Below are 26,154 nucleotides of genomic sequence, written 5' to 3'. Positions count from 1 at the left end.
AATGCTGCACCAGCACTGGAGGTTCTCAGTCGCACCCTGTTGGTGATTTGGGCTGGACACTTCTTTGTTGTGGGGGCGGTCCTCTGCACCCTAGAAAGTTGGGCAGCAGCCCTGGCCTCTACCCACTAGATGCCAGTGGCACCCCCCTTCCCTGGTCTGACAACCAAAAATATCCCCAGACATTGACAGATACTCCAGGGAGCAGGTGGGGAAGCAAAATTGCCCCCAGTTGAGAACCCTTGCTCTAGGCAAGTGGAAGGTCTTCTGGATGGAAACTTCCGGACTGGGAAATTAATGCTTCCTCCCAACTCATGATCAGGGGATTGGGGCCTTTAAATAGGCAGTGCTAGGGGCGCCTGGGTGGCTCAGTCAGTTAAGTGTCTGACTTCGGCCCATGAGTCATGATCTTACAGTTCATGGGTTCAAGCCCTGCGTTGGGCTCTGTGCTGACAGCTCAGAGCCTGGAGCCTGCTTTGGATTCTGTGTCTCCCTTGCTCTCTGCCCCTCCCCCACTAGTGCTCTGTCTCTCCCTGTCTCAAAAATGAATAAAAAAGTTACAAATAAATAAGTAAATAGACAGTTCTAGAAGGCCAGGAAGGCCAGGGTGGCTTAACAGCCGGGTCCTCCACACCTTTGGGTCTGCTCTCTGCTCCTTCTCTCCTTCCTCTCCTGTCTGCTACCTCCTTAACATCTTTAACCTGTGGCTACAGCACCTACAGCACCCTATCTGTGTGGAAGCACTCCAGTCCCCCACCGCCCCCCCCCGCCGAGCTAAGTTAGGTTTCTCTTTGTGCGTCCTCTTCCATGGCACCCTTCACCCTGTACTGCAAATGTTGACTTCCTCCCTGTGACCTTAGTGCTGTCAAGCAGAATCCCAGGCTCATCACGGGTCCACAGGGAGTGTCGTTATGGGTAAATAAACCAAGACGGCTTCTGTTGCCTCTTCTCCAAAGATGCCTTAGTTCCAAGCCCTCCTCCGTGGGACTCTGCATAGATCTGGTGGCCCAGCCTGCACAGGGCACAGTGACCCCACAGCTCTCTTTCTCCCTGGAGCCTCTGCCCTCTTACAGTGTCTGGAAAGGGTCTGGGCTCCCTGCTCATCTCTAACATCCAAAGCATCCAGAGCTCTTTTGTAGAGTGAGACTCTGCCCTCCTACAATGTCTGGAAAGGGTCTGTGCTCTCTGCCCATTCCCAACATCTGAAGCATTCCGGGCTCTTCTTTTGTGAGATCTCGGGGTGGTGCCCTTGGCTCTTTCGATAATTGCTAAAGAACTGCTTGCCCTGAAAATTGTCCTGGAAGCCTCTCCCCACAGCTGCCTGACCCCACATCCGAGATCTAGGTTGCTTGGTTACCAGTTTTCAGACCCAATTCAGGAAAGTCCCAAGGCCGCAGAAAACTGAGCTTGGCTGCATGTGACCCCCAGCCAATGTCTAAGGACGATCTAACCTAACACTATCCGTGTGAAAGGAAGGGAAACGAGCAGTGAGCAGCACTGCCCTGCCTGGCCCCCGGCAGGTGCTCACTCGCTCACCTAACCCTTGAAACCTTGTTGTGGCATATGATTCCCACCTCACGGATGAGGACACTGAAGATCTGAACAACTTAGGAACATGCCCCAGGTCCTAGTTTGTGGGGCGGGGCGGGTGTTGAGATCCAAATCCAGGTCCCTGACTCCAGGCTTTGGGTTTTTCTTTCCCACTTTTTATCCTGCTGAGGATTGCTCAAGAAGTTTGCTTAGAGAGCTTTTTTTTTTTTTAATTATTATTACAAAGCAATTCTTCTCACTGTCTGAAACACAAGTTCTGCGATCTCTTGCCCTTGTTAAGACAGACCCCTCTCTGCCCCTGCCCGCTCCTCCCCTGCAGGCGCAGCCCATGTTCCTCATCTAGCTAGGTACAGGTACCCTGGCCCCACTCCCCCACCTGCTCAAGCTTTGCCTTTGGGAGTCAGCCTCGCCTCCTCCAGGCCGCTCTGCCCCTACGTCCGCCCTTTGCACTTACACGCTTAACCTACCGCTCGGCACCACTCAGCGCTCGAATACATAGTAGGCACTTAATACCCGAGCATTCAAGAAAACAAAGAAATTCAGTTCAACCTACTTTTTAATTCTATTTTTAACTTCTCCACGCTCTCCCACAAGATTCAGATGTTCACAGTGGTGTGACAGGAGGTTTCCCAAGTCAGCCATGTAAAATGTGAGGTCACTCCGGGTGCCTGCTGTGCCGCTGCTTCAGGCGGTCCCATCCCGCTCGGCTTTCCTCCCCAAACTCCGCATCTCACGTCTTCCTTTGACATTCTCTAGCTAAGCAGGCTTTCTTAGATACTTCAACAAGCTGCTGACGAATTTTGGTAGCAGAAACATTTTTCACTTTAAATCAGATTGTAGCTTACACTCCCGGATATCTGAGGACCATGCGCCTGGGGCAGTGGTTCTCAGCCCAGGCTGCCCATCAACATCATCTGGGGAGCTTCTAAACATATACAGCACCCAAGCCCCACCTCAGACTGATGTAATCAGAACTGGGTGAAGGAGCTGGGCCACAGTGTGTTTCTAAACACTGCCCAGGTGATTCTGTTGGCCAGCTAGGGTTTAGAACCGTTGGTCTAGAGCCTTGCTACTAAAAGTGAAGTCTGCAGACCAGCAGCAGAGGCATCCTGTGACGTTTTGTTAGAGTGCAGAAACTCAGACCCATACCTACCCAAACCTACCCATACCTACCAAATCAGAATCTGCATTTTACCAAGATCTTCAGGTGATCTGTAAGCACGTTACAGTTTGAGAAGCATTGCTTTCGGGAAAGAACCGTTTTTAAATAAGTGTTTGACAACTTGCAAGCCATTTCTGCCGGTTCACATTATCATTTGGACATATTCCTTCCTTTGTACATTTAACAAATAATAATTGAGCACCTACTAGTACCAGGCACTATGATGGTTTTTAAGAACACATTGGCATGCATCTCTGTCTTTTTTTTAATATTTTTTTTACGCTTATTTATTTTTGAGACAGAGAGAGACAAAGCATGAACGGGGAAGAGTCAGAGAGAGGGAGACACGGAATCTGAAACAGGCTCCAGGCTCTGAGCTGTCAGCACAGAGCCCGACGCGGGGCTCGAACTCACGGACCGTGAGATCATGACCTGAGCCGAAGTCGGCCGCTTAACCAACTGAGCCACCCAGGCGCCCCATGCATCTCTATCTTGCCTGCAAATTCCTGCCCATACCCCATTTTCTTTAAGCCTTTGATGGTAGCTATCTCTTTTCTCCTTGACCTGACCCCCCTCCAGTTCCAACCCTTCCCCTCTTCTCACTTTTTTGCAAAACTGGAGTCAGAATCCTTCTTTGTCACTCCATATCAAGTGTGGTAATTTAACTTCAAGCTGAAGACAGCTAGTACTTTGAGCGTATAAGGATAAACTGAGCCTGCAGCCCTGTGGATTGCATAACCCTCCCTTGATTTCAGCTCCTTAGATCTGGAGACAGAGGAGAAGGTTCTGGAACTAATCTCGTACCTTCACTGTAGTATATACCCTGGTTTCTGGCCTGGGAGCTGTGGGATAGCTGTTCCTCGCTATTCAATGTGCAGTTTGTAGACTGGAGCCATTGACGTCACCTGGGAACTTGTCAGAACTAGAGAATGTTGGACCCTACTACAGATCTACCTAGTCAGAATCTGCATTTTAACAAACCCCCAGATGATTCGTATGCACATTAAAGTTGGAGAAGTACTGAAGCACTCGTATAGAACAGCGTTTCTTAAATTTTGCGACATATTATGATCACATGGGAGCTTTTAAAACTCTGATGCCCCTGCTGCAGCCGGTGCGAGTTAAGTGGGAATCTCTTGGTATGACACCAGACATCTATATTTTTTTATTGTGCTAATATATATCGAGAGAACATAAAGTTTGCCACTTTAGCCATTTTTAAGTGTACAGGTCAGTGACACTGAGTGCATTCACATTGTTTTGCAACATCACTATCATCCGTCTCTAAATTTGTCATCTTCCCAAACTGAAACTCTGTATCCATTAAACACAAACTCCCTGTTTCTCCTCTCCCCACCAAGCCCTGGCGGCCAGCATCCTATTTTCTGTGTCTGTGAACGTGACTACCCTGGGTACTGCATCTGAGTGGAATTATAGATTATGTATCCTTGTGACTGGCTTACTCCACTTAGCATAATGTCTTTGCAGTTTATCCATGTTGTAGCATGTGTCAGAATTCTCTTCCTTTCCAAAGGTTCTAGTATTCCATTCTATGTATAGACCACATTTTGTTTCCCCATTTGGACTCTTGGGCTGCTTCCATCTTTTGGCTATTGTGAATAATGCTGCTGTGAACATGGGTGTAGAAATATCTGTCTGAGTCCCCTCTTTTAGTTCTTTCCAGTGTAAACTCAGAAGTGGGATTGCCAGATCACATGGCAATTGTATTTGGGGCTTTTTTTGAGGCACTGCTACATAGCAGTTTTCCACAGTAGCTGTACCGTTTTACATTCCCACCAGCAATACACAAAGGTCTTACTCCTCCACATCTTCACGAACGATTGCCATTTTCCATTTTTTGTTTTTTTGTTTTTTTGTTTTTTTACTATAACCATCCTAATGGTATGAGTGGTCTCTTACTGTAGTTTTGATTTGCATTTCCTTAATGGTTACTGATGTTGAGTGAGTGTCTTTTCACATATTAGTTGGCCATTTGTATATCTCTTCTTTGGAGCAGTGTCTATTCAAGTCCCTTACCCATTTTTAATTGGGTTGTTTTTTTGTTGTTGAGTTGTAGGAACTCTTTATATATTCTGGATATCAATCCCTTATCAGATGTATGATTTGCAAATATTTTCTCCTGTTTGGTGGGTCACTTTTTTGCTCTGTTGATAGTGTCCTTTGATGTGCTAAAGTTTTAAATTTTGAGGTAATCCATTTTATCTGTATTTTTTTTTGTTGTGTGTACTTTTGGTGTCATGTCCAAGAAATCATTGTTGGGCAACAGTATTTTTTAAAAACTCCCCCAGTGATTCTAGTATACAGCTACAGCTAAGCAGTGTTTCTCAAACTTTAACGTGCATTTGTGTCACCTAAAGTCTTATTAAAATGCATATTCTGGGGGTGCCAGGGTGGCTCAGTCAGTTAAGCATCTGACTTTGGCTCAGGTCATGACCTCATGGTTCATGAGTTTGAGCCCCACGTCCAGCTCTGTGCTGTCAGCTCAGAGCCTGGAGCCTACTTCAGATTCTGTGTCTCCCTCTCTCTCTGCCCTCCCCTGCTCACTCTCTCTCTCTCTCTCTCTCTCTCTCTCTCTCTCTCAAAAATAAACATTAAAAAAATTTTTAATAAAAATTAAAAAATAATAAAATGCATATTCTGACTTATTAGGTCTGGCGTGGGGCCCAAGATCCTGCATGTTAACAAACTCCTGGCTGATGTTGATGCTGGTCTGGCGAGCAGTCTGTGTAGCCATGGTCTGTGTAGCTCCTCCAAGAGGAGCACTTGAGGGATTTCTTTCATGTGAGCCCTGAGAGTAGAAGGAGATATTTTCCAGACCTTTTCCTGAGTTTCTTCATGATAAAGTGTGTCTTCTCCCTGCACCATGGGGGAGGCTGTCCACTGCAGGGTGATTTCAGAATCCAATCAGATGGCTGATTCCTCTCTGGCCTTGGCCCCTGTGGGTGAACTACTGTAGAATCCTGCCAAAAGCTGTTTTGTTCAAAATATGTTCAATATGCTCAGAAAAGAAAATCACACAGGTTGGTCTGAAATTTTTGGAAGGAGCTAGGGAGAAAAACTACTGAAGGTCTGCTTCTAAAAAAAAAAAAAAAAATCCTTTAATTCATCATAGAATTTTAGAGCTGGGAAGCACCTTTAGAGTCTATTCCAAACCTTCATTTTGGAGAAGAAAGCTGGGACCCAACAAGGCTGTGACTTGTTCAAGGTCACCAAGCAAAATAGAGGTCAACCCATAAGTGTATTACTTCTTTTTAGTCTTGCTTTAGGGTATTTATCTGGAAATGGTTAACACAGAGTAGCTACCTCTTTCATATGGCTCCTTTAATTAAAAGTTCACCTTTTCACAGAAAAGGTGAAAATCAACAGGCTGGATCAGGCTTCTTGCCTCTCGTGGCCTTCATTAGAAAATTTCTACCAGTTGCTTGTATTACCCTAATAGGGGTACCTGCCTCCCTGGTGGCAGTGACCCAAATTGCAGGAATCGTGCCCAGAAGGGACTACCTAGCTCCTAGAAGGTATACCCAATGCCACTTTCTCTTCTGTGTCCATTGAAAACCTTGTAATCTGATCACAGTACTCTTTCAATCCACTACCAATCAATTGGATCTGGCTCTCAGGTTGAAACTCATTTGCTGTCCCTATAATAGAGGTCATACCTTGAAAAGACCAGTGACCTTCAGATCCACCTTACATTTCAGCATGTCTACACTGGTTATTAAATACTCTTTAGCTTCTCATTTTTACCACCAGCTGCTCATTAGTCCAATTATAAGTTTCCTTCATCCAACCAAACTTCCTGCCGAGTGGCAGAACTCTCACAGTGATGCATTTGCCTTCAGTGATTAGACAGCCCAGTAGCATATACTGTCTTGTTCAGACATCTCTGTAATTTAGACTTGACCTCACTCTGACAGTGCAACACCCAACATGTGCCCTGTGAACAGGCTCCAAGAGCCTCCTTCCCAGGAAGGCTCACTGAGATTAGTTTCTGCCCTGCACTTGGAGCCCTGCCCCCTGGGTCTCTCTCCGGCCTCACCAGCAAGGCATTAGAGAGGCTTCTGAATCATGTTTGACTGTGAAGGCAGTGCCTGGGCCCCTCATTTGAGTTTCTGGGTCCTGAACTGAGGCAGGCTCATTTGCTGGCAGGAGTGTCTGTCTCCTTATGGGAAGCCAGCCTCCCCATCTTCTTCATTGAGACCTCAGCCTCACTCGGCCTTGTTCTCAGCTGCCAGACGCACCAGCATGCCAGCAGGAAAAGTTCCATCAAGAAGGGGTCTGCTGCCTTCTGAAGGCAGGAAGGCCCCACTTTGCCTGCAAGACCGGACCTACAGCCTTCGTGGGACTTGTTCCAGGAGGGCCTTTAGAACACTCTGAGTTCTGATTCCAGGCCTCCAGGCAGAGTCTCAGGGTGGTGCCATCTGTAGCTCACACAAAGAGGGGGTGGAGTCCTTCTACCTCCTTGGCCGTTCTCATCAGTCTCCTGGGTGCATGTCACCAGCTCCCATGGCCCCAGGCTGCTCGGCAACACCCTGAGTTATGTTAGAGATATAATAATGAATTATACAATGGGTTATACATAATTAATTTATAATAAAACACGCACACAATGGTTTAATTTCTCCAAATGAATGATGTACCACCCGCCAGATCCTGCTGGAATACATTCCCTAACTGACTGCTTCCTGATCTGGAGATGATGGCCAGCTGCCCTAGGGAGGGACCTTGGCCAGAGGAACCTGCCAAGTCTCAGACTCACTCCAGGCTACCTCTGGGGTATCTCCCATAGAAGGATAATCCTTCACTGCCTCTATTGTTGTTCTAGACCAGGGTACTCATGGGGGCTCGCTCCATACCTGGACTATTTGAAAGTGGTTATTTTGTACATTGCCCCAATCTTTCTTTCAGAGTATGGGAGATGCTTATATATTTATACTCGACCATTCCTTCCTTCCTTCATTCACTCAAGTGTGTATTGAGTGCCTATTATGTGTCAGCCCCTGTCCTTGGCTCGATGCCAGCGAGTTAGCAAAGCACAGAGATTCTTGCCCTGGTGGAGCTTGCATTCTAGCAGAGGGAGACAGATGATAAATAGTGACCACAATGAATAAGTAAATTACGCAGTATGTTACACAGTGAAAGGTGCTAAGAAAAAGATAAAGCAGAGCAGGATAAGTATGATCAGGTGTGATGCAGGCAGGCTGCAGTCTTAAACATGGTAGTTAGGGCAGGTCTTAGGGGAAAGTGGCAGCCTAGGAATTGCCAAGCCCTCCGTGAACAGGGGGAAAAGGTACTTATGTGCCTACTCTGGGCTGTTTGGTTATCAGAACTTGCAGTAACATTCGTAACTTTTGGTTTCAGGTGTTCAGGATGTTATTGTTCCTGCTGCTGCTGCGGTTTCTGCCCCCCATTGAGGGGTCCCAGCGTGCTGAACCCATGTTCACTGCAGTCACCAGCTCGGTCCTGCCCCCTGACTATGACAGCAACCCCACCCAGCTCAACTATGGTGTGGCAGTCACCGATGTGGACCATGATGGAGATTTTGAGATCGTTGTGGCAGGGTAAGTGCCTCCTACCCTGAGTTTGACAGGTGTATTAGTCAGCTTTTGCTGTGATAAGGCTGAGTAACAACCACCAAAAGCCAGTGGCTTGCAACAACCCATAGGTCTCAGCTGGGCTCAGCTGGGGCTCTAGTATGCCATGTCCTTGCCTTTTGCTATAGCGGGGAGAAGATGGAGCATGGATGGTTTTTCAGAAAGAGAATTTGAATACTCTGCTTCAAGGCATTCTCTTCATGTTTTTAAACTTCCTTAGTTATACAAGCATTACTTCCTTACCAGTGTAGACATCCCTACATAGGAGTGGCTTAAAGGTGACAATTATGATAGATTGGGATGCTCAAAGCTGCCTTTGCACAGTATCTTCCATAAGACCAAGAAAACATTAATTGTCCACTTCAAAGAAGGGAGGAAGATGGGAATTCAGGGTAGCTAAACATCCTCTAAAGCGTGCCTTGGTGCCCACTGTTCCCTTCTCTTCTGAGAAGCAACATTGCGTAGAAAGACAAGCATGTGATTTAGAGTCCAAATAGCTTGAGTTCATGCCCTAGATCTACAGCTTTCTAGTTGCATGACCTTAAGTCAATCCCTTACTCACTGAGATTCAGGTGTATCAGCTGGAGAAAGGGGAATAATCATAATGCTTTCTTGTCTTGAAGCCTCAAAAGGGTATTGCATGTACCAGTGCATTGTCAATTCTGCCAGTTACCATGGATAGTTGTTATTTATGGATCTCTAATACATTCCAGGCACTGTGCTAAGCCTTTTTCAGAGGCATTGTTTTATTTAATCCTCCTGACAACACTATGAAGTACATATACAAGGAAAGGAAATTAGATGGTAAGCCACCTGCCCTAGTCAATGAAGCAGGATGTGGATGGGTCAGGATTCGAACCCCTGGGCTTCCTAACTCTAAAGCTGCTGAACTACAGTTGTGCAAAGTTTTGTCATCACTTCAAAAATCAGCTGACCAGTGAAAACACAAGGGCATGTCAGCGTCATTCTGGGAGGCCCGAACTTTTATGGCAGCACTGAAAAAAGTCACTGGCAGGTAACATTATTTGTAGCAGTTGCATGTAACAGTAGAAAGCACTGACCTTGGAATTGGAAGACCTGGTTTTAATTCTAACAATACCACTCAATAGTTGCGAACTTCATGTAAGTTACTTAGCTATGTGGTGCCTGCTTTCCTCATCTGTATAAGGTGCCTATTGAAGTCTACCCCCACCTACCACCCAGGGCAGTCGTGAGGATCAAGGGTGATGATGTGTAGAAAAGACACTTTGTAAAGCACACGTCTTCTTCCATTTATTCATTTCTTCTACCCTGTGAAGAGTAGAAGGTACCTGATTCTAGACCCTCCTAGAAGTCTGGATAAGTGCCCCATCCAGTGGAACTTTCTGTGATGACATAGATGTTCTGTGTTGGTGCTGTCCAATATGGTGTCCATTAGCCACATGGGACTGTTGAGCACTTGAAATGTGGCTACTGTGACTGAGGAACTGAATTTTTAATTTTATTTCATTTAAACTAAATAGCCACATTTAAATTAGCACGGTTCTGGGTCTTAAGAAGGAAAAACTAAAGAGCAGAGTGTGCTAGAAAAAGGCAAATCAGAAGTGATTGTAGTGACCCTGTTGCCTGAGTGACCTGAGTAGGGTGGGGCCAAGCAGCTTGTCTGCATTCAGTGCTGTGACGGTCCAGTGTCTCTCTGAATCAGGGAGCAGCCCACCTCATCAAATCATTCCTCCCAGAGCCATGAGTCTCGGGTTAAATGACTTCGATGCATTTCTGAAATGTTCTAGTTGGCCCTGCCTCCTGTTAGGTGACACCAGCCTCCCCTGGTAGACCCTGGGAGTGACAGAGGATGGTGGGGCAACCATCCTTCCCTCCTGCTGGACCCTCCACAAGTTGCTGCTGTGGGCATGCCCTCCCTTCACCTTGGACGCTGGCTTCAAGTGCAGCTCTCCATCACACCCATCCTTTGACGTGCATGGGTTGTACTGCGTCTCCTGAACAGGCAGCTTCATTCTTTCCAAGTGCTGGGCACTCATTTCATCTTCCCTTTCAATGAAGTCTCTCTCTCTCAAGAAACCCCAGGAATTTGCTTCTGTGTCCTCTGTGGTGGGGAGGCTAGACCGTCGTTTGTAGTCAGCTTAGAGTAAACCTTGTCTAGCTTGCTGCTTCCTGTGGGTCCTATATAGCACTTGGGAGTCATCCTCTGAAAACAAAGCCCACACCATCCCGACTCTTCATCCTGAATCAGCCAGAGATCAGGGAAAGACTGTTCTCTTTAATCCCAGGGGAGGGTTGAGCCAGGTGGGCCCTGTCTGAGAAAGCTTGGGCTGCTGAGTGTTCCTCTGAAAGATGATACTGCCCACCCCCAGCAAAGGAGAAGGCTTGCATGGAGGACAGGATGGCGAAATTGGGCAGCCTCCCAGCTCCAGGTCAGGGCTTTTTGTGGCTGTTGTGAAGCATTGTGAATTCTCAGAGCATCAGAAAGACACATTCTAATTTAAGTACCAAATACATTCCAAAGACAAATATAACTTTTTATTATCTTCAGCGTAGGATGATTTGTCACTGTCTTCTTCTTTGGACTAGATAACCAAGGGTTGACTATGCAGACATATTTAAATCAGGACCTTGGGAGGTCATTTGGTCCACCCCTTGCCTTCCAATAAGGCCACACCTATAGTTCTTGGAGGCTCCATTTATTTAAAGCCTTCCAAGAGAACATGTGCAATCTTTTTGTAATCTAGCTCAATTATTTATGCCAAGAATCTGTTTGACAAATCTGAATCCCTCATATTAGAGTTTAATAAGCCATGTCTTTTAACTTTTGTTTTGCTCTTGCCTTTGAAGATATAAACCAAGTGGTCACCATCCTTTCAAATAAAAGACAGCTAGGATCACTGCTCTGACTTTCATTCTCTGTGGACATGCCACATTTCTGGCTTTGACTCTTATTCTATTTCATCTATTCTGTACCCATAATTAACTCTGTTTCCTTCTCTATTTGATTGTAGACTCTGTTTAAGAATCATGCTGCAAGAGTTGAAATTTCAAAAAATTAAATGTGAATGCCTTTACCTGGGGCACCTGCGGTCCAGTTCATGACAGGCCCCCTCTGTATTATCTTATAGACCTTTCCACTAGACCTTTCCCTGAAGGCATTTACGTTTGTGACCCCAGGGATAATGGCTAGCTCTTCAGTTTATAAGGCGCCCTGTACCTGAACTTGTCTTAGATTTGTTGACCTTGTAGTGTGTCTGACTCGAGCCCTGTTGCTTTGAGTATTTACTCTTTGAATAGGTTTGTTTTGTTTTGCTTTTTTGGTATCCTCGTTCTGGGTATTGATGGTATTGATTTTGAGCATGTTGCTGGTGAGTTTGTGTTGTGTTTCAGTTTCTTGAGTTAATTGTGATGGAAGGCGTGTGTGCGTGCATCTGACTCTGGGAGGAGCAGAAAATGACCGCCCTTTGTTCTGCGGGGATGGGGGAGGGAAGGGGCTGGCTCTGCTCCTCTGCCACAGCTGGGCGAGTGCCTCTGCATATGGAGGGCTTATCTGCTGACCGGCAGGTGCTGATTGCAGTCTCTACACACAGTCTCCTCCCTGCGGGGTGAGGGGGGGATTTGATCACCCCCGGAGACATCCGCACACGCACAGACCATTGAGGGTCTTCAGGACTCATTCCCTGGGTAAGTAAAAAGCTCAGTAGCTTCCCCTTTCCTCAGTGGAACTAAATACCAAATCTACAGTCTCACATCGTCTAGAAAGGAATTCCTGTTGGTGTCAATCTTGCACAATTCCTTTAGAGCAGCTTTTGTTTCCTGGGATATCCCCAGAGGTCTGAGATAACCCCCCTACCCTTTCAGTTTCCAAGAGAAGTTTTGCTCAAATGGAAAGATCATAGTGGTTGTAAAGTTTAAATCACGATTTAGATCAGTTTTTCTACACAGAGCATTCATTTGATAAAACCTTAACACATTCTTCACACTTGGAAGGGTTTCATTTAAAGGGATGCTACATATCATAAAGCAGTGTTTCATTTTGTCCTTAATTTTGCAACTGTGTAAGAAAACTTTTTAATTTACTAAAGTTAATTGAATTATTTAAAAGGCAAACCCTACTCAATTACCAGATTAATCATAATCATATAGGAGATATTTTTGCCATTATAAATAATAAGAACAATGATAAAGAATGAGATATTTATCTATGATTTAACCAAGGCAATATTTATGCATTTTACTGTAAGTATATATAGATGCGTGCAGCATATCTAGATATATATCATGTGTATGATAGATGGTAGATAGATAGGTAGATGTAGTATCCATATAAATATGTTTAGATATCGTAGTCTATGTGTATATATACATGTACACTTTTAACAAAATAGGAAAAAGAGTTTTGAACTTTCTGTCCTAAGTGTTGCTTTGTAAAAACATTTTAATGGATTTGACCATCAGTTTTGACAACTTTAAAACATTAGGTTATTTCATTCAGTTCAGTTTATCTTTCTCTTTTAATTTAAAATATATCTTACAATTTGATAACATGTACCTGTGTTTTGTTACCAAAAAATTCACACAATATAGGTGAAAGTAAAAATTCATCTTTAGCAACCCCTGCTCCAAGCACATGCCAGTCCTCTCCCAGAATAACAGTTGTCTTCAGTTTGGTGTTTGTACTTCGAGAAATTTCTATGTTACATATATGTTCGTAAGTTACAATTATATCATTTTTGGAAGAGCCAAACAGATATGTATTGTTCCAAAACTTGCTTTTCTCACTGTACAGTATATTTATTGTCCATACATATAGATCTAGCTTATTTTTTTAAGTTGTTTAGTGTGGATATACCACATCTGTTTTCCTACCCCTCAAGTGACATTTAAGCTGTCCCTAATCCGTGACCACTGCAAACAACACTGTACTGTACATCCTTAGCCACATGTGCAAATATTTCTCTGGGATAGATACCAAGAAGCAGAGATGCTATGTAGTTTTTGGATCTTAATCAATATTGCCAAACTATTTCCAATCTCAATCTTTTTCTACTTATTCATAGCCTAGAAACAAAAGGTAAATTTGGGGATTATTGAATTCAACAGCTATTTAAGCCCCTACTATGTATACAACCCACATAGGCTCCAGGGTCTGAACTTAATCAATTTAGATCTAATAGTTCCCAGAAGGAAAAATAGGCCTATTCTACATCTGGAAAAGGAGCTGCTGCTGTTAAAAACCGGATTGAGGAACTTCAATACTTTCTGATTCAAACTGCTAAGAGGACTTCCTCTGAAGCCTTGTCTGCAAAAATATATTTCTTAAATGGTTCACCCTTAACCTCAAGATTCATTGTCGCTGGTATCATGGGAGAATGATTGCGGGGTGCCGGCTCTTCTGCTCTGGTTAAGCATGGACTACCCCTGATTTTGAATACTAATAAGACATGAACTGGAGCAGGAACCAGGGCTTTTAAACCCATTTTTAAGACTTTTCTAAAAAGGTTACTCAGCAGTGCATGGCAGGTTTTCCAGAGATGGCTTTTTGCTGTATCTGAACTTCCTCTCCCCAGAAGCAGTGGACAAAAATTCCACCCTATACACCAAGTCATACACTCTCCTGACAGCCTGAAGGTCTGAAGCCCCTTCGCAGTTCCCTGGCTACCCGCCCCCTCCCCTGCAGAGGGAGGTGACAGAAGGTGTGGTAGGCAGAATAATAGCTTTCCAAAGATGTTGTGTCCTAATCCCCACAACCAATGAATATGTTACCTCACATGGCAAAAAGGACTGTGCAGATGTGATTAAGACCTTGAGATAGTGAGATTATCCTAGATTATCCAAGTGAGCCCAATGTAATCACAGGGTCCTTTAAAGTGGAAAAAGGGAAGCAGAAGAGGAGGTCATAGTGTTGTGATGTGAGAAAGACTTAAACTTACCATTCCTGGCTTTGAGGATGGAGGGAGGGGGTCACAGGTCAAGGAATATGGGTAGGCTTTAGAAGCTAGAGAAGGTAAGGAGATAGATTTACCCCTAGAGCTTCTAGAAGGGAATGTAGTCCTACCAACATGTTGATCTCAACACAGACCAGTGATGTACTTCTAACATACAGAAGTGTAAGATAATCAATTTGCATTGTTTTATGCTGCTAAGTTTGTGGTGAGTTGTTACAGCAGCAATAGGAAACTAATACATCAGATGCTTGGTGTGACTTTTCAGAGAGGAGATGGCCATCACCTCAGAGAATTTTACTAGTATTATTTTAACAATTTCATAGCAATAAAATAAATACACCACCCTCAAGCATAGTATTTAAAAGAGTAAAAGAAGTTTACCACTAACGAAAGTATGATTTTTAATCAATGACAATCCCTTGTCTTAGGAACATGTGCGGTTTTAGGAAGAATCCCTAAAAAGCACACTTTGTTCCTTAGTGATCAATCACCTTAATTCACCAGGAAGTTCACTGTTTGACAGCTGGTGCCTTGGATGGTTGGAGGTGGGGAGAGGGATTCAGAGCTTTCAAAGGTCTCATTGCCCAGTGGTCGGACAATACACTCAAACTGGGTGAGGTCAGAGGCGACTTGCACCCCTAGAGAGATGCAAGCATTCCAGGTTCAAGGAGGTCAGCAAAAGGTCGGCCAGGGCAGAGAGCACTTCCAGGTGAGAATCACAAAGGCCTTGGAGGGGGCATACGGGTGGCATCTGGAAGGACAGGTAGCATGCCAGTCCATGTAACGAGGGGGCAATGTCCTCTCCAGGTCAAAGACAGCTTTAGGCTTACTTGGATTTTGTTGTTTGTTTGTTTTAAAAGTAATTTTTTTAAAAAAAGCATTTTAACAAAAAACTGATTTTCACATAGTGAAGAATATTTATAAAAAGCCATTCCAAAATAGTAATATCATTAAGACCCTAAAATTGCCTCTGCTGAAAAAGGCAAAGCTACTTTTAGTAGTCTGAGTTTTTCATCCATTCAGAAAGTGGATGTATGCCCTGTCTCCAGTCACTTGAAGTCTCTCCTCTCCTGTCTTCTAAGTGCTGGGCTGGGTAGAAGGCCTTCCTCACCCCACTCCAGCCTCCAGATGTCACAGGCACAGGGCAGGCTGGAGGGGCAGCCGAGCCTCCCCACCCTTACACCCCTACAGCAGCAAGGGCACTGCTCTCTCCCTCCTCCCCCTCCCCCAAACACATCTACACTTCTCTTTGCCATTTTCACTCCCAGCATCACTTCTGCTCTGGGGAGCCTGTCTGACCCCTGCCTCCCTCTTGCATTTTTCCTCACCCCTTCTCCCCATTGCAACTGACCTGGTGAGTCATGTTCTTTCAAGAATGCTATGGTTATAATTTGATCTTCCCTCTGAAGAAGTAGTTAGTTTTGAGGTGCCGATACCTAGGAAAACATTCAATGATGTGAAAAGCTAAAATAGTCCCCAGTTGGGATTTTTACCACGCCCTCCCCTTGTTTACCCTCAGCTGTTTTGCAGAGGGAAGTTATGAAGGGGCAGGGCGAACAACCTGCATCTTGTATTGTACTTACAGCATCTCATTTTAGTCATCACAGCAATCCACATGACATGTAGTATTTAACTGAGCCTCCGTCACACATTTTTTTCCACATTTTAGCATCACTAAAATTGGGATGTGACCTACAATTGGCAGCTTGCAGTAGATTGGAAGTTTTTTCTTTCCTAGAGATACATAGAATAATGGTGAGTCTTATCACACTGATGACACCTTAGATTTGATGAAAGCGCTGTAGGTAGTATTGTCTCATTTTGCACATGAGGAAACTGAGGCCCAGAGATCTGCTGAAAGTTATAGAGATGGTGAAAGATGAACTATTATTCTACATCTGCCCACTAAATTAAATGTGTTAATTATGTTGTTCAAATCATAGTCTTTATTAATATTTTTTGCTCATTAACAACTGAGAGGTTTGGTTTGAAATCTCCTACTGCAGTAGTCCATTTCTTTCCGTAACTCTTTGTTGCTTTATGTTGAGTCCATTTTATTAGGTGTAGTTTTAGAATTCTTTTTTTATTATTCAAATATAATTGACGCATAAGTTTCAGGTTTACAACATAATGACTCAATATTTGTATGTATTGCAAAATGATGACCACAATAAATCTTAAAAATTCATATATTTTGCCGGTGAGTGGAGACATTATTATGAAGTGACCCCATCTATTCCTAACTATGCTTTTGGCCTAATATTATTATTATGCCCTCTAACATTTTATATTAGTTATAATATTAATATAGTTATAATTATTACATATAATAATATAATTAATACAGCTAATATTATAACTATTCCATCTTTCTTTTTGTTAGTGGTTTCCAGGAACATCTTTTTTCATCCTTTTACTTTGAACTTTCCAAAATCCTTATGTTTTAGGTGTGTTTCTTGTGTGCAGCATATATATAGCTTAAGTTTCTTTTTTAACCATTTAACCAAGTCTGTCCTCTCACTGATGAGTTCAGTCCATTCCATTTAATGGGAACATTAATATGTTTAAACTTGTTTCCTCATTTGTTCAATTTTCATGTGTGCAATGCTTCTTTTCCTTTCTTGCTTTTTAAAAGATTGATTGAGGAGCTTTGGGTGGGGAGAAGAGAGAGGGGGATACTTGTTTTCTAAATCCTGTTTTTTGCCTCTAATTGATTTGGGATTTATACCCTCTTCTGTTCTTTCAGTGGCTTCTTTTGAAATTTTATGATGTATATTTAACTTAACAAACTCTAAAATGATCTTAACTCCCTTCCATAACATTACAAGGACTTTATTCCTCTTTAACTCTTAAGCACCCCTTCCTGCCAAGCTTGCCCTTGGCAAACCCTACCACTTATGATTATTATTGTTGTTATTGTGATTGTCTAAAGGCAGTATTCTTAAGTGGGAACACTAGCTCTCTTCAAGAGTCCTGGGTTAATGTAGGATTCTAAGGTTCACCATCCTCACTATGCTGCCAGCTCAAGAGTTAGTAATACTCTTCACAGTGCTCTGAGCCCCTTATTCCCATTTGTTTAGGTCCTTCCTGCCAGCTATAGTTTTGACTCCCTTTTTCTGTGGAGTAGTGGTTCTTAGAGATTTCCCTTAACTTTGTGAGCCCAGTAATACATTAAAAATATGTTGTATCTGGAACCTACTTGTTTTGTAGTGATAGGGTCCTTCAGCAGTCTATCATATGGATGGAAACAGAAGTCTGGAGTTGTCGATGATTTAGGATCTCCAAAGCTTCTTTTTCTATTACTAAGAGGACTTGGGAGGGTATGCACAGTTAAAGGAAATAGTATTTAAGAGGTTCTCCCCTTACCTGTTCAGAGATGCTTAAACTCACTTCTTGCAAAATAGAAAGAGCTCTACAGCATGGGAGATTTGGGTGTGAGATGGAGAGGGGTAAGGATGTGTGTGGGGGGGAGAGAAGCACATTCAGTAAGCCACAGGCACTCGGGAAGTCAGGCCAGACCCTTGGGCTGTGCCTCTCTGAAGGAGCAGGAAGAGTCAAGATCAAAGTCATCTCCAGCATAGATGATACCATCAAAGTCACCAGTGTTTAGCTATGCCAACCAAGGAAATGTGTGACTATACATCAAAAAGGACCTCCTTCCCCCTCAGCAGCCATCTTTCTGTATTGTTTATAGAGTAGAGTTACAGCCATATGAACTCATGGACAGCTACCCAGTGTGTTTTGATATGCCCTAGTGCTGTAGACGCTCTGTATGCTGGCCATGAATGGGCAATGGGAAGATAAACAGGCTAATGAGGATTCTCCCTGGTTGGGAGCTATCCTGGAGAGCAGCATTGCATTGGTCATGTAGAATAGGTTAGCAAAATCTTCTCTTTGGATTTCCACACCACCTTTGTTCCTTCTTTTGGGATAAACATTCCCTCTCCTCTGGAGAAATATTCTAATCACAGGATCCTGTGGGGCTGCCAGTCAATAGTCTGGGGTTCCCTGTGGCCTAAGACTGTCCAATCAGTCTTAGATTGGACTGAGATTTTCCATCCTGAATCAAAGAAGGAAAGCTCTAACTTGCTCTTGGATCATGAGTTGTAAGGATATATCAGCAAACTACTATGAATATATCCACGTCCCCCACCCCATGGAGGAACCTGAGAGAATAAAGATGAAACTCAGAGAGAAAAAGAGGAGAGAATCCTGGGGCATTAATGCCCTGATTCCTGTCCCTGAGACTCCCAGACCTATGGGACTCCTGCACCTCTACTTCAGTTCTGGAAGCACCTTTTTACCTCCAATAAATTCTCCTCTAGAGTCTTTTTTCTAGAGTGACTTTTCTTATGCCAAAACTAATGACTTATAAATCTAGACAAAGCAGCCCTTTTGCAGGCTAGAGCAAGCACCCTGTCTGATGCTGTGTTGCAAACCAGACCATAACCATCCCTAGTCCCAAAATAGACCCTATGGCTATCTAGTCAAAGAGAAGATCCTCAAGAATACATAAGAACAGTTGATGATCTGTGATCAGTGTTAACTTATGTTTCTGAAGGAGTTTTTGCCAGGTGGTAGGATTGAGAGGGTAACTCAAACCAAAGAAATATCACAATGTTATTTAACTAAGCAGTAAACGTTCTATATACACACTTGTATCAAGGATTCTTTTTAAAATTTCCCTTCTCACATCAAATTGCTAACCGCTAAGGGCAGGAACTTTCTCTTTTCCATCTGTGCACCGATAGTGCCTAGCATGTAGTCAGTGTTCAGTGAATGAATGACATGAAATAAGCAGGGGTCTTATGGATGGATGGAGGGTCTTGGGTAAGAGAGTTAATGAAAATAATAAACATTAGGTATACTCAGAAGTGATTGATTCAAGGACCTTAGTCTTGAGAGCAACATCAGTAAATTCAATAAAAATATCCTACATGCCTACCTTACATGTGCATAGCTGTGTGCTCAGTTCTTTGGCAGATACAAGAATATAGTCCCTTCCTTCAAACCATCTTTCTTGTAAGAAAGATAAGGCACATATGGAAATAACAGAGCAGAATGTCATATGAGCTATAGAAAAGAAACTCACTCCATGGCTGGCACATTTATCAGGTGTATCTTCCCAGTGAATACTCCAGTTTTTCCAGTTTCCTATCAACACTGAATTTCATCTGAGGTTGTAGTAATAAGGCTCTTTCTCCCCTGTATGGAATTCCACTACGGTGTCACAGGTTTGATCTTCTGTTACTCATTATAGCCAAGGTCCCTGTGTTCATTTCCCTTTCATTAAACCACAATAATTGTTTGTTGACAGAGTACTCCCAAGAAACTGACAGCATCATTGAGCCTCCAGTCCTGGTTCTTCCTGGTTCCTGTCTAACAGCTCAAAGTCAGTGAAATTCTCTAGAATGCACCACTAACCAGTCATACAAATTCCAACCTTGTTTTTCTTTTAAACATTTACTTTTTCATCAGTAATCTGTTGTCTGTATTCTTCCCTCCAAGCCACATAAAGCAAAGTGTGGAAGAAGAAGGAGGCAGTCATTTCCTCCCAATTCCCTACAAACAAAATGGGCCATAATTCTAGTTCTTCCAGTACTTTTTCAAGTTGCTTCCTTGTCCTGGGAAGCTGTGGCTACACCAGGCTATAGCCAAAGCTTCACTCTCTCACTTCCCATCAGCCTTTGTTCCATCTGGGCTGGCCTGGGAAGGCCTTGGTGAAGCCATTTCAGCACCTGGTTCCTGGACAGCACCAGAGCCCTGGAGCAAGTCCACAGGCTGAACTATGTCATTCCCCCACTGCATCCCTACATGCAAACCCTTTTGTTTCCCCAAATTAGGAAGACTTTGAAAAGTATGGCAAGTCTCATTATAAAAGTTTCCTTTCCATACAACTCATTAATTTCAATTTTGAGTGGCCTTCAGAAAGCAAGAGCTAGTGAGATAACAGATATCTTAGAGTTTCCAAGGGCATATCTAAAATCTAAGTTTCAAATGTATCTAACATTTGAAAAATGTTGGAAAATATTCAATTAAAACTGAAAATTGAAAATATTCAATTTAAAAACTAAGAAGTAAAAAGTAGATGAGTTCATTTTTGGTTCACAGAGCTAGAAAGCTAAAAAAAACTTTCAGGGGACACTGGTAACTTTCTGATGCCTATCGGATAATAACACATCCTAGGCTGTGGTGAAGACAAATGATATAAGGCATATAAATTGCTTAGCACAGCACCTGTCACATACTGAATGCTCAGTTGTTGGTGTGTTAGGGGTGATTATGTTTATTTAATGCCTGACATAACAGTAGCAGTTTACCTGGACCAACCCTCATCTGTGTGTGTCTCTGTCTATGCCTTTTTCCATCAATGGGATAACACAGCACTGTGGAATATTTTTTGCATTTTAATTAGAAATATATATCCTGTGTTGTTAATTTTAACACAGACATTTCAACATTTTTATATTGTGCTGTCTGCAGACATGCAAACCTGAAATAAGTTGTCTTGTATTTTACTTCATTTCCTATAAATCAATGTCCCACCCAGGAAAAAGTTTATGTACCCCTATTCCATTATCCAGCTCTTATTCACTCATTCTACAATTTTTAAAAGTAAGCTTCTATGTGCCAGGCACCTTGCTGAGCCCTGGAGGTTAGTAGTGAATGGGAGTAACTCCCGCCTTCACTGAGCTCAGGGAGAATCAATATGCCTGATGAATTAAAGAAATTCTTACTTTGGGAAAGCATTTCAGCTCCCTCCAACCAAATCTTTTATCAGAACTCATAATTTGTAACCAGAATCATTTCTCATTCCCACTGTCCATTCTTACTAAAAGATGCTAATAAGAAGTAGAATGATAAAACAAATGGGGATAGAAAAGAGAAGGACATGACTGGGGCAATCCATGAATTAGTCAGCCCCTGAATAATCAAGAGATGATATATAAAATGTAAGTTCATGCCTTCTTAAATAATTAAACATATTAAAGGAGAGACAAAAAGACCACATTTCAGAAGAAATTAGTAGCCTTAAGGCAGAGGGTGAGCGAAAAAAAGAGCTCTATAGTAGCATTTATAAGCCTTTTCTATATTGTAATAAACCAAGCAGGTAGCAGTAAGAGGGATGGTTATATGGATTCTCACATATTTGAAGGTAACAGATGCCAACCTAGAGGTCACAGAGTTATTACAAGGCATCTGAGAATCCATCTGTGCATGGGCATTTTATCAATAGACACTAAAGCACAGCTACTGTCATGTGGAGATTTTTTTTAACATTAAAAAGGTATCTTCATATTTGAAAAGAGTTGAAAACCAATATGTGCTCATGTACTGTCAAAAAAAAATGGGGTTAAAGGAGCCAGAGAAGGGTCACTGAAAGGAGGAGAGTGAGAGACTTCAGGGAAGAGATGGAGAAAGGGTGTGAGAACACAGAAGTGAGAGACAAAGAAAGAGGAGAGAGAAAACGTGCACAAGGCATAGAAGGGAAACGGTGGAGTCATGCAAACCTGCACTATAAACTCCAGCATCTTCTCTTTCTCGCTGTGGGGCCTTAGAACAAGTTACCTAACTTCTGTGAGTTTTGGTTTCCTCATCTGTGAAGTGGAGATGATAATAACTAATCATTTATTTCGTCATAGCAGTCTAGCAGCGGTTAAACAGAATAATGATGCAAAATGCTCGGTCCGGTGTCTGACACATGGAAAGTACTCAATTCTCAGCTACCATCACCATCACCATCATTTCTTACTGGACATTCACCCATGAGATCTCTCAAGGCATACCTGTCAGCAAACACCTGAGTGCTACTTTCTGGCCAATTCTCATCTTTAACCAACTGGATCAGTCAGAACTCTTTTGATTGTACAATAGAAACTAACCCTTGCTAACTTATCTTCCTCCCCACCAAAGAAAAGAAGATCTAGTGGAAGCATATTGGGGTAACTCACATAAGTCAAAGAAAATCTGATTGACCAAGCTTCGAGAAAGCAGGCATAGGGGCAGCAGGGGGACATCAGGACTGACAGGAGCCAGAGCCCAAACACAGCTAGAATCATTCTCTCTAACTTTGTGCCTCTCATCCCTGCATCTGTACCTTGGCCTGTCAGCCTAATTATTTCAGAGCATCTTTCGCCCAGACTCTGGCACCTCAACTACCAGCAACTTCTGGGCATATAGCTTCCTAACCTAACCACTAGAAAGAAAACTCCAATTACAAGGAAGGAATTCTGGGTGGCCATGTACTCCTCCCTGTGGCTCAGGAAATCATCTGGTTGGGAATGGAGAAAGGGTTGATCCTCCAGATATAAGGGGGTCTGTTCCTAGATCCAGGAGAGGAGAGTGCTGAGCAAACAACCTTGATACAGCCACTCATTCAGTAGACATTCATTGAACACCTACTGTGTGCCCACGCCTGTCATCAACACTACAAACACAAAGGCAGCCAAGAGATTTATAGTTCTTGCTCTTATGGAACTGACATTCTAAGGAGGCAGGTAACAATAAACAAAGAAATGGGAAATTTTAATTTCTGTCGAGAAATAAGGTACATGCACACATGCACTCATGCCTCTTGGGAAAATCTTGCACAGCCTTGTGGGGGCACACCTTCATTACCACCCCCAAAGGTCTCAGGCACAGACCCCTTCCGCTTTTCAGGCTGCCCTAGAATACTTCAGTTAAACCACCCACTTCAGCACCCGTTTATCTTCCCTTCTAACCCGCAATTTTAGTCCTTTTGAAACCTATTGAGATCCAGTGATGCAAAAAAGACACCAGCTAGAATTCCAAGAAAATTTGCATGCTCAGAATTATGAACTAAAGGTAGAGAAGTCTGGATAAATGTTCCAGGTGAATTCCAGTCAAGGGAAAAGAACAAAAGAGAAGAGAGACGAGTAATATTGGTGTCATGGAATTCTCGGCCTGTGTTATCTGTGAGAACGTGGCTTAGGAAGGAGTTAACCAGGGTCGATCATGGGGGCAGAGGGTCTACAGGGACCCAACCTCACCCTCACAAAGATTCATGCTTTTGTTGGGTGCATTGCATGTGTGTTTGTGTGTAGATGTGTTCCAAATATTTTGTTCTAATGTGAGTATTTTTCAACTATGTGAATGATTTTGTCAACCCTATTTTAAGTATTTATTTTTTAATATGCTAATGATCTCTAAAATAGAAGTGATCCAGTCTTCTCAAATTTGGGGAGGATCTGGCATTAGCATTTCATGTGCACCTACTATCTACCAAACACTGTTTGCCCTTCACACATATTCTCATTTATGGAGATGCTATGATTTCCTATTTATGAAGGAGGAAGGTGAGGCCCACAGGGCTGATCTCTTGCTAAAGGTTGGGCAACTGTTAAGAAGCAGAGCTGGGAGGCAGATCATGCCCCATTTGGCTCCAAGGCCCAGATTCTTTCCTTCCTACCACTGGTTCCTGAGCCAGGCCAGTCTGGAATGAAGTTGTTTTCACTTCAACACAAACTTAACTAAATAAGGATGATGTAATTTTTTTCATAACGCTAAAAATATTCCATCTAAAGGACTAACATTTTTCATTCTAAGATTTTGTCCTTTTGCTTTCTTTTGGTATTGGAAAATACTTTTATGGTATCATATCATAGGTGGTAGTTGTTGGGTTTGTTGTTTGTTTTTGTTTTTTTGGGCTTTTTTTTTTTTTTTTTGTCCTTAGCTGGCAAAAATAAAACATTGGCCGTCCTGTGAGTGCTGCGAAGTTTGCTTTTTGCAATTGTCCTGTGCCATGAAATCTCAGAGTCTGGAAAGCACTGCTCTTTCTGGGATGTTGGCATCACAAAAAGGCAGAGCTGCCCTTCATTGATGCCTGCTGTATGCGGGCACTGGCCGGGGTGGTCTTTGTACATCATCTCTGATGAAACCCCTAACAGGGGTCTTGCCCTGGTTTTACAGAGTAGGAAACTGAGGCTTAGAGGGACAAGGATCCCTGCCCAGGCTCTCAGGCTCCATCACTACACCTTCTGTCTCCTGTGTGGTGGCAGGTGGCTCAGTCTCCCCATGCTCTGTGCATGTCACCCCAAGCAACCCTCCCCCTACTCCTGAGCCTTATATGAATGAGACACCCGTGCTCCTAGCTGATGTGACAGCCTCTTCTTGCCTTCGTAGTCGCTCTCTCCCAGAGCCCACCCCTTCCCTACTTGCTGAAGCTTTGATAGCTTTCAGAGCCTCCACAAACAGCATTTCAGAGCGCTGAGGGCAACTTTTGTGGCTCTCTTCAGGTGTTCTGCCTTGGAAGAACTTCCTGGAGAGACTCAACAGGAAGGTAGTGAGCTGTGTGCTTCTGCCCCTTGCTGGCCAAGGACAGTAAGGTCACATGAGTTCCCTAGAGCCTCAGGGCCTGTTCATGATGGTCTCAGTACATACGCATCGCCTTCCTTCTGTGCGCAGAGTTTGGGGGGTGGTTTTTTCCCCTGCCCAGGCTGGGGCTGGTTTTCTTGGGAGCATGCACATTCAGTCTGCACAGGAAACCTAGACACTTTGCAGTGGCAGATGCACCTTTGGGTAGACCAAAGCCTGTCCTCGTTCATGCCCAGCTTGTCCAAAGTCACAGCCTCATTGTGTGGCCTCATATGACTGCCCCATGTGGCTATGGCAGCCATACACGCAGACAAGAAGCATGCCTACTCTCATCATTAGGAAGAGGAGAACAGAACTTGTCCCCTGGACTCATCAGTGCTCTGAAGAAGGAGGATCTCTCTTCTGGAGAATATGGACCAGATGGTAGACCTACATGTTTTTTAGGTGACAGTAGATAAGGGGGCAAACTTCCATAAGCGTATGTAACTGGAGATGGCTAATTAAGCCAATGTAATTTACAAAGTGACAAAAATGTTGACAAATAGAGCAAAACTTAATATTATACCTAACATGCAGAATTAGTAATAATAATAGCAGGACTTACTGTGGTTCATGTTTGTCATTCTGGGGCGCCTAGTATTTACTCCCTTTTCCTAAAACTATTCTTCCTTCCTCGTGGGAAATTGCTTTTCTTCTTTTGTGGGCAGTTTTGGAGAAACAGTAATCAAGGAATACTGCCCTCACTCTACAGAAGCCAAAAAGATCCCTGCAGCTTCTTCCATCAGATGCCAAGGGGTAGAGCCAAGAGGTGGGCACAAGCCCTAAGCATATCCAATTGGAGTCTCCCCTGACACTGTCATTTTGGGGCAGAACAATGCAATGATGGAAGAAACGTTTGGAATTTAGTCATTTTCACTATTGCCCCTGAGCTAGGCTGTCGGAGGGTTCCAGCTCCTTCTGAAGCTGTCTGTTCTGAGCCTGGCCCTTCGGACTGCCCTTTGAACCAGCAACTCCCCATAGACTGCCAGTCAATTACCTTGTCACATAAGTTAGGCAGAGTCATTTCTATTATTTATCACCAAAGAACCCCACTGAGCATCACGCATCCAAATTAGTGCTGTCCTCTTCTCGGTGGCCTGCTGGAAGGTCACACACCTGGTCCAGTGGTGCTGCCATCGCTCAAACAGTGCTGGGCTTCCACAGTCGAAATGGCCTTGGAGGGCTGTTTCCATGCCACAAAAGAACATGTGACTTCATAACTATGCCTCAATTTGGACCCAAAACAGCATTACCAGCTCAATCAGCTGATTATTCACCAGAGTTGGCTACAAATGCCAAAAAGCCCTTTGACTGTTTCCAAAAATAAAATCCAGCCTGACAGGATGACGATCTGCCACCATTGTGCTTATTCCAAATAATGTGGCATCAGTTTGAAGAAAATTCTCCAGGGAGTCCCCAAAGTATCGAAAACAATGGCAGAAGCCTTGGGATACATATCTGGCATATCTGGATGACCGCTCAGAAGGGAGAGGATATTCATTTGGTTGAATATATTCTGGTACCTTTA

At 43.5% G+C, this 26,154-nt stretch overlaps 1 protein-coding gene across 3 annotated transcripts in view; it reads left to right on the top strand.

The window, feature by feature from the left end:
• Positions 1 to 26,154, top strand: part of CRTAC1 (cartilage acidic protein 1) — a 145,385-nt gene that overhangs the window by 10,198 nt on the left and 109,033 nt on the right. For all 3 annotated transcript variants that reach the window (XM_086680570.1, XM_086680569.1, XM_086680568.1), the window contains exon 2: positions 8,090 to 8,289. In XM_086680570.1, the coding sequence (XP_086536696.1) occupies positions 8,090 to 8,289 (200 nt within the window). The remainder of the gene's footprint in view (positions 1 to 8,089; positions 8,290 to 26,154) is intronic.

Source organism: Puma concolor, chromosome D2 (genome assembly GCF_028749965.1).
Source record: "Puma concolor isolate L17-30 chromosome D2, mPumCon1.1.hap2, whole genome shotgun sequence".
Taxonomy (NCBI): domain Eukaryota; kingdom Metazoa; phylum Chordata; class Mammalia; order Carnivora; family Felidae; genus Puma; species Puma concolor.
Note: the sequence above shows the minus strand (reverse complement) of the source record. Positions and strands in the feature narration are given on the sequence as shown.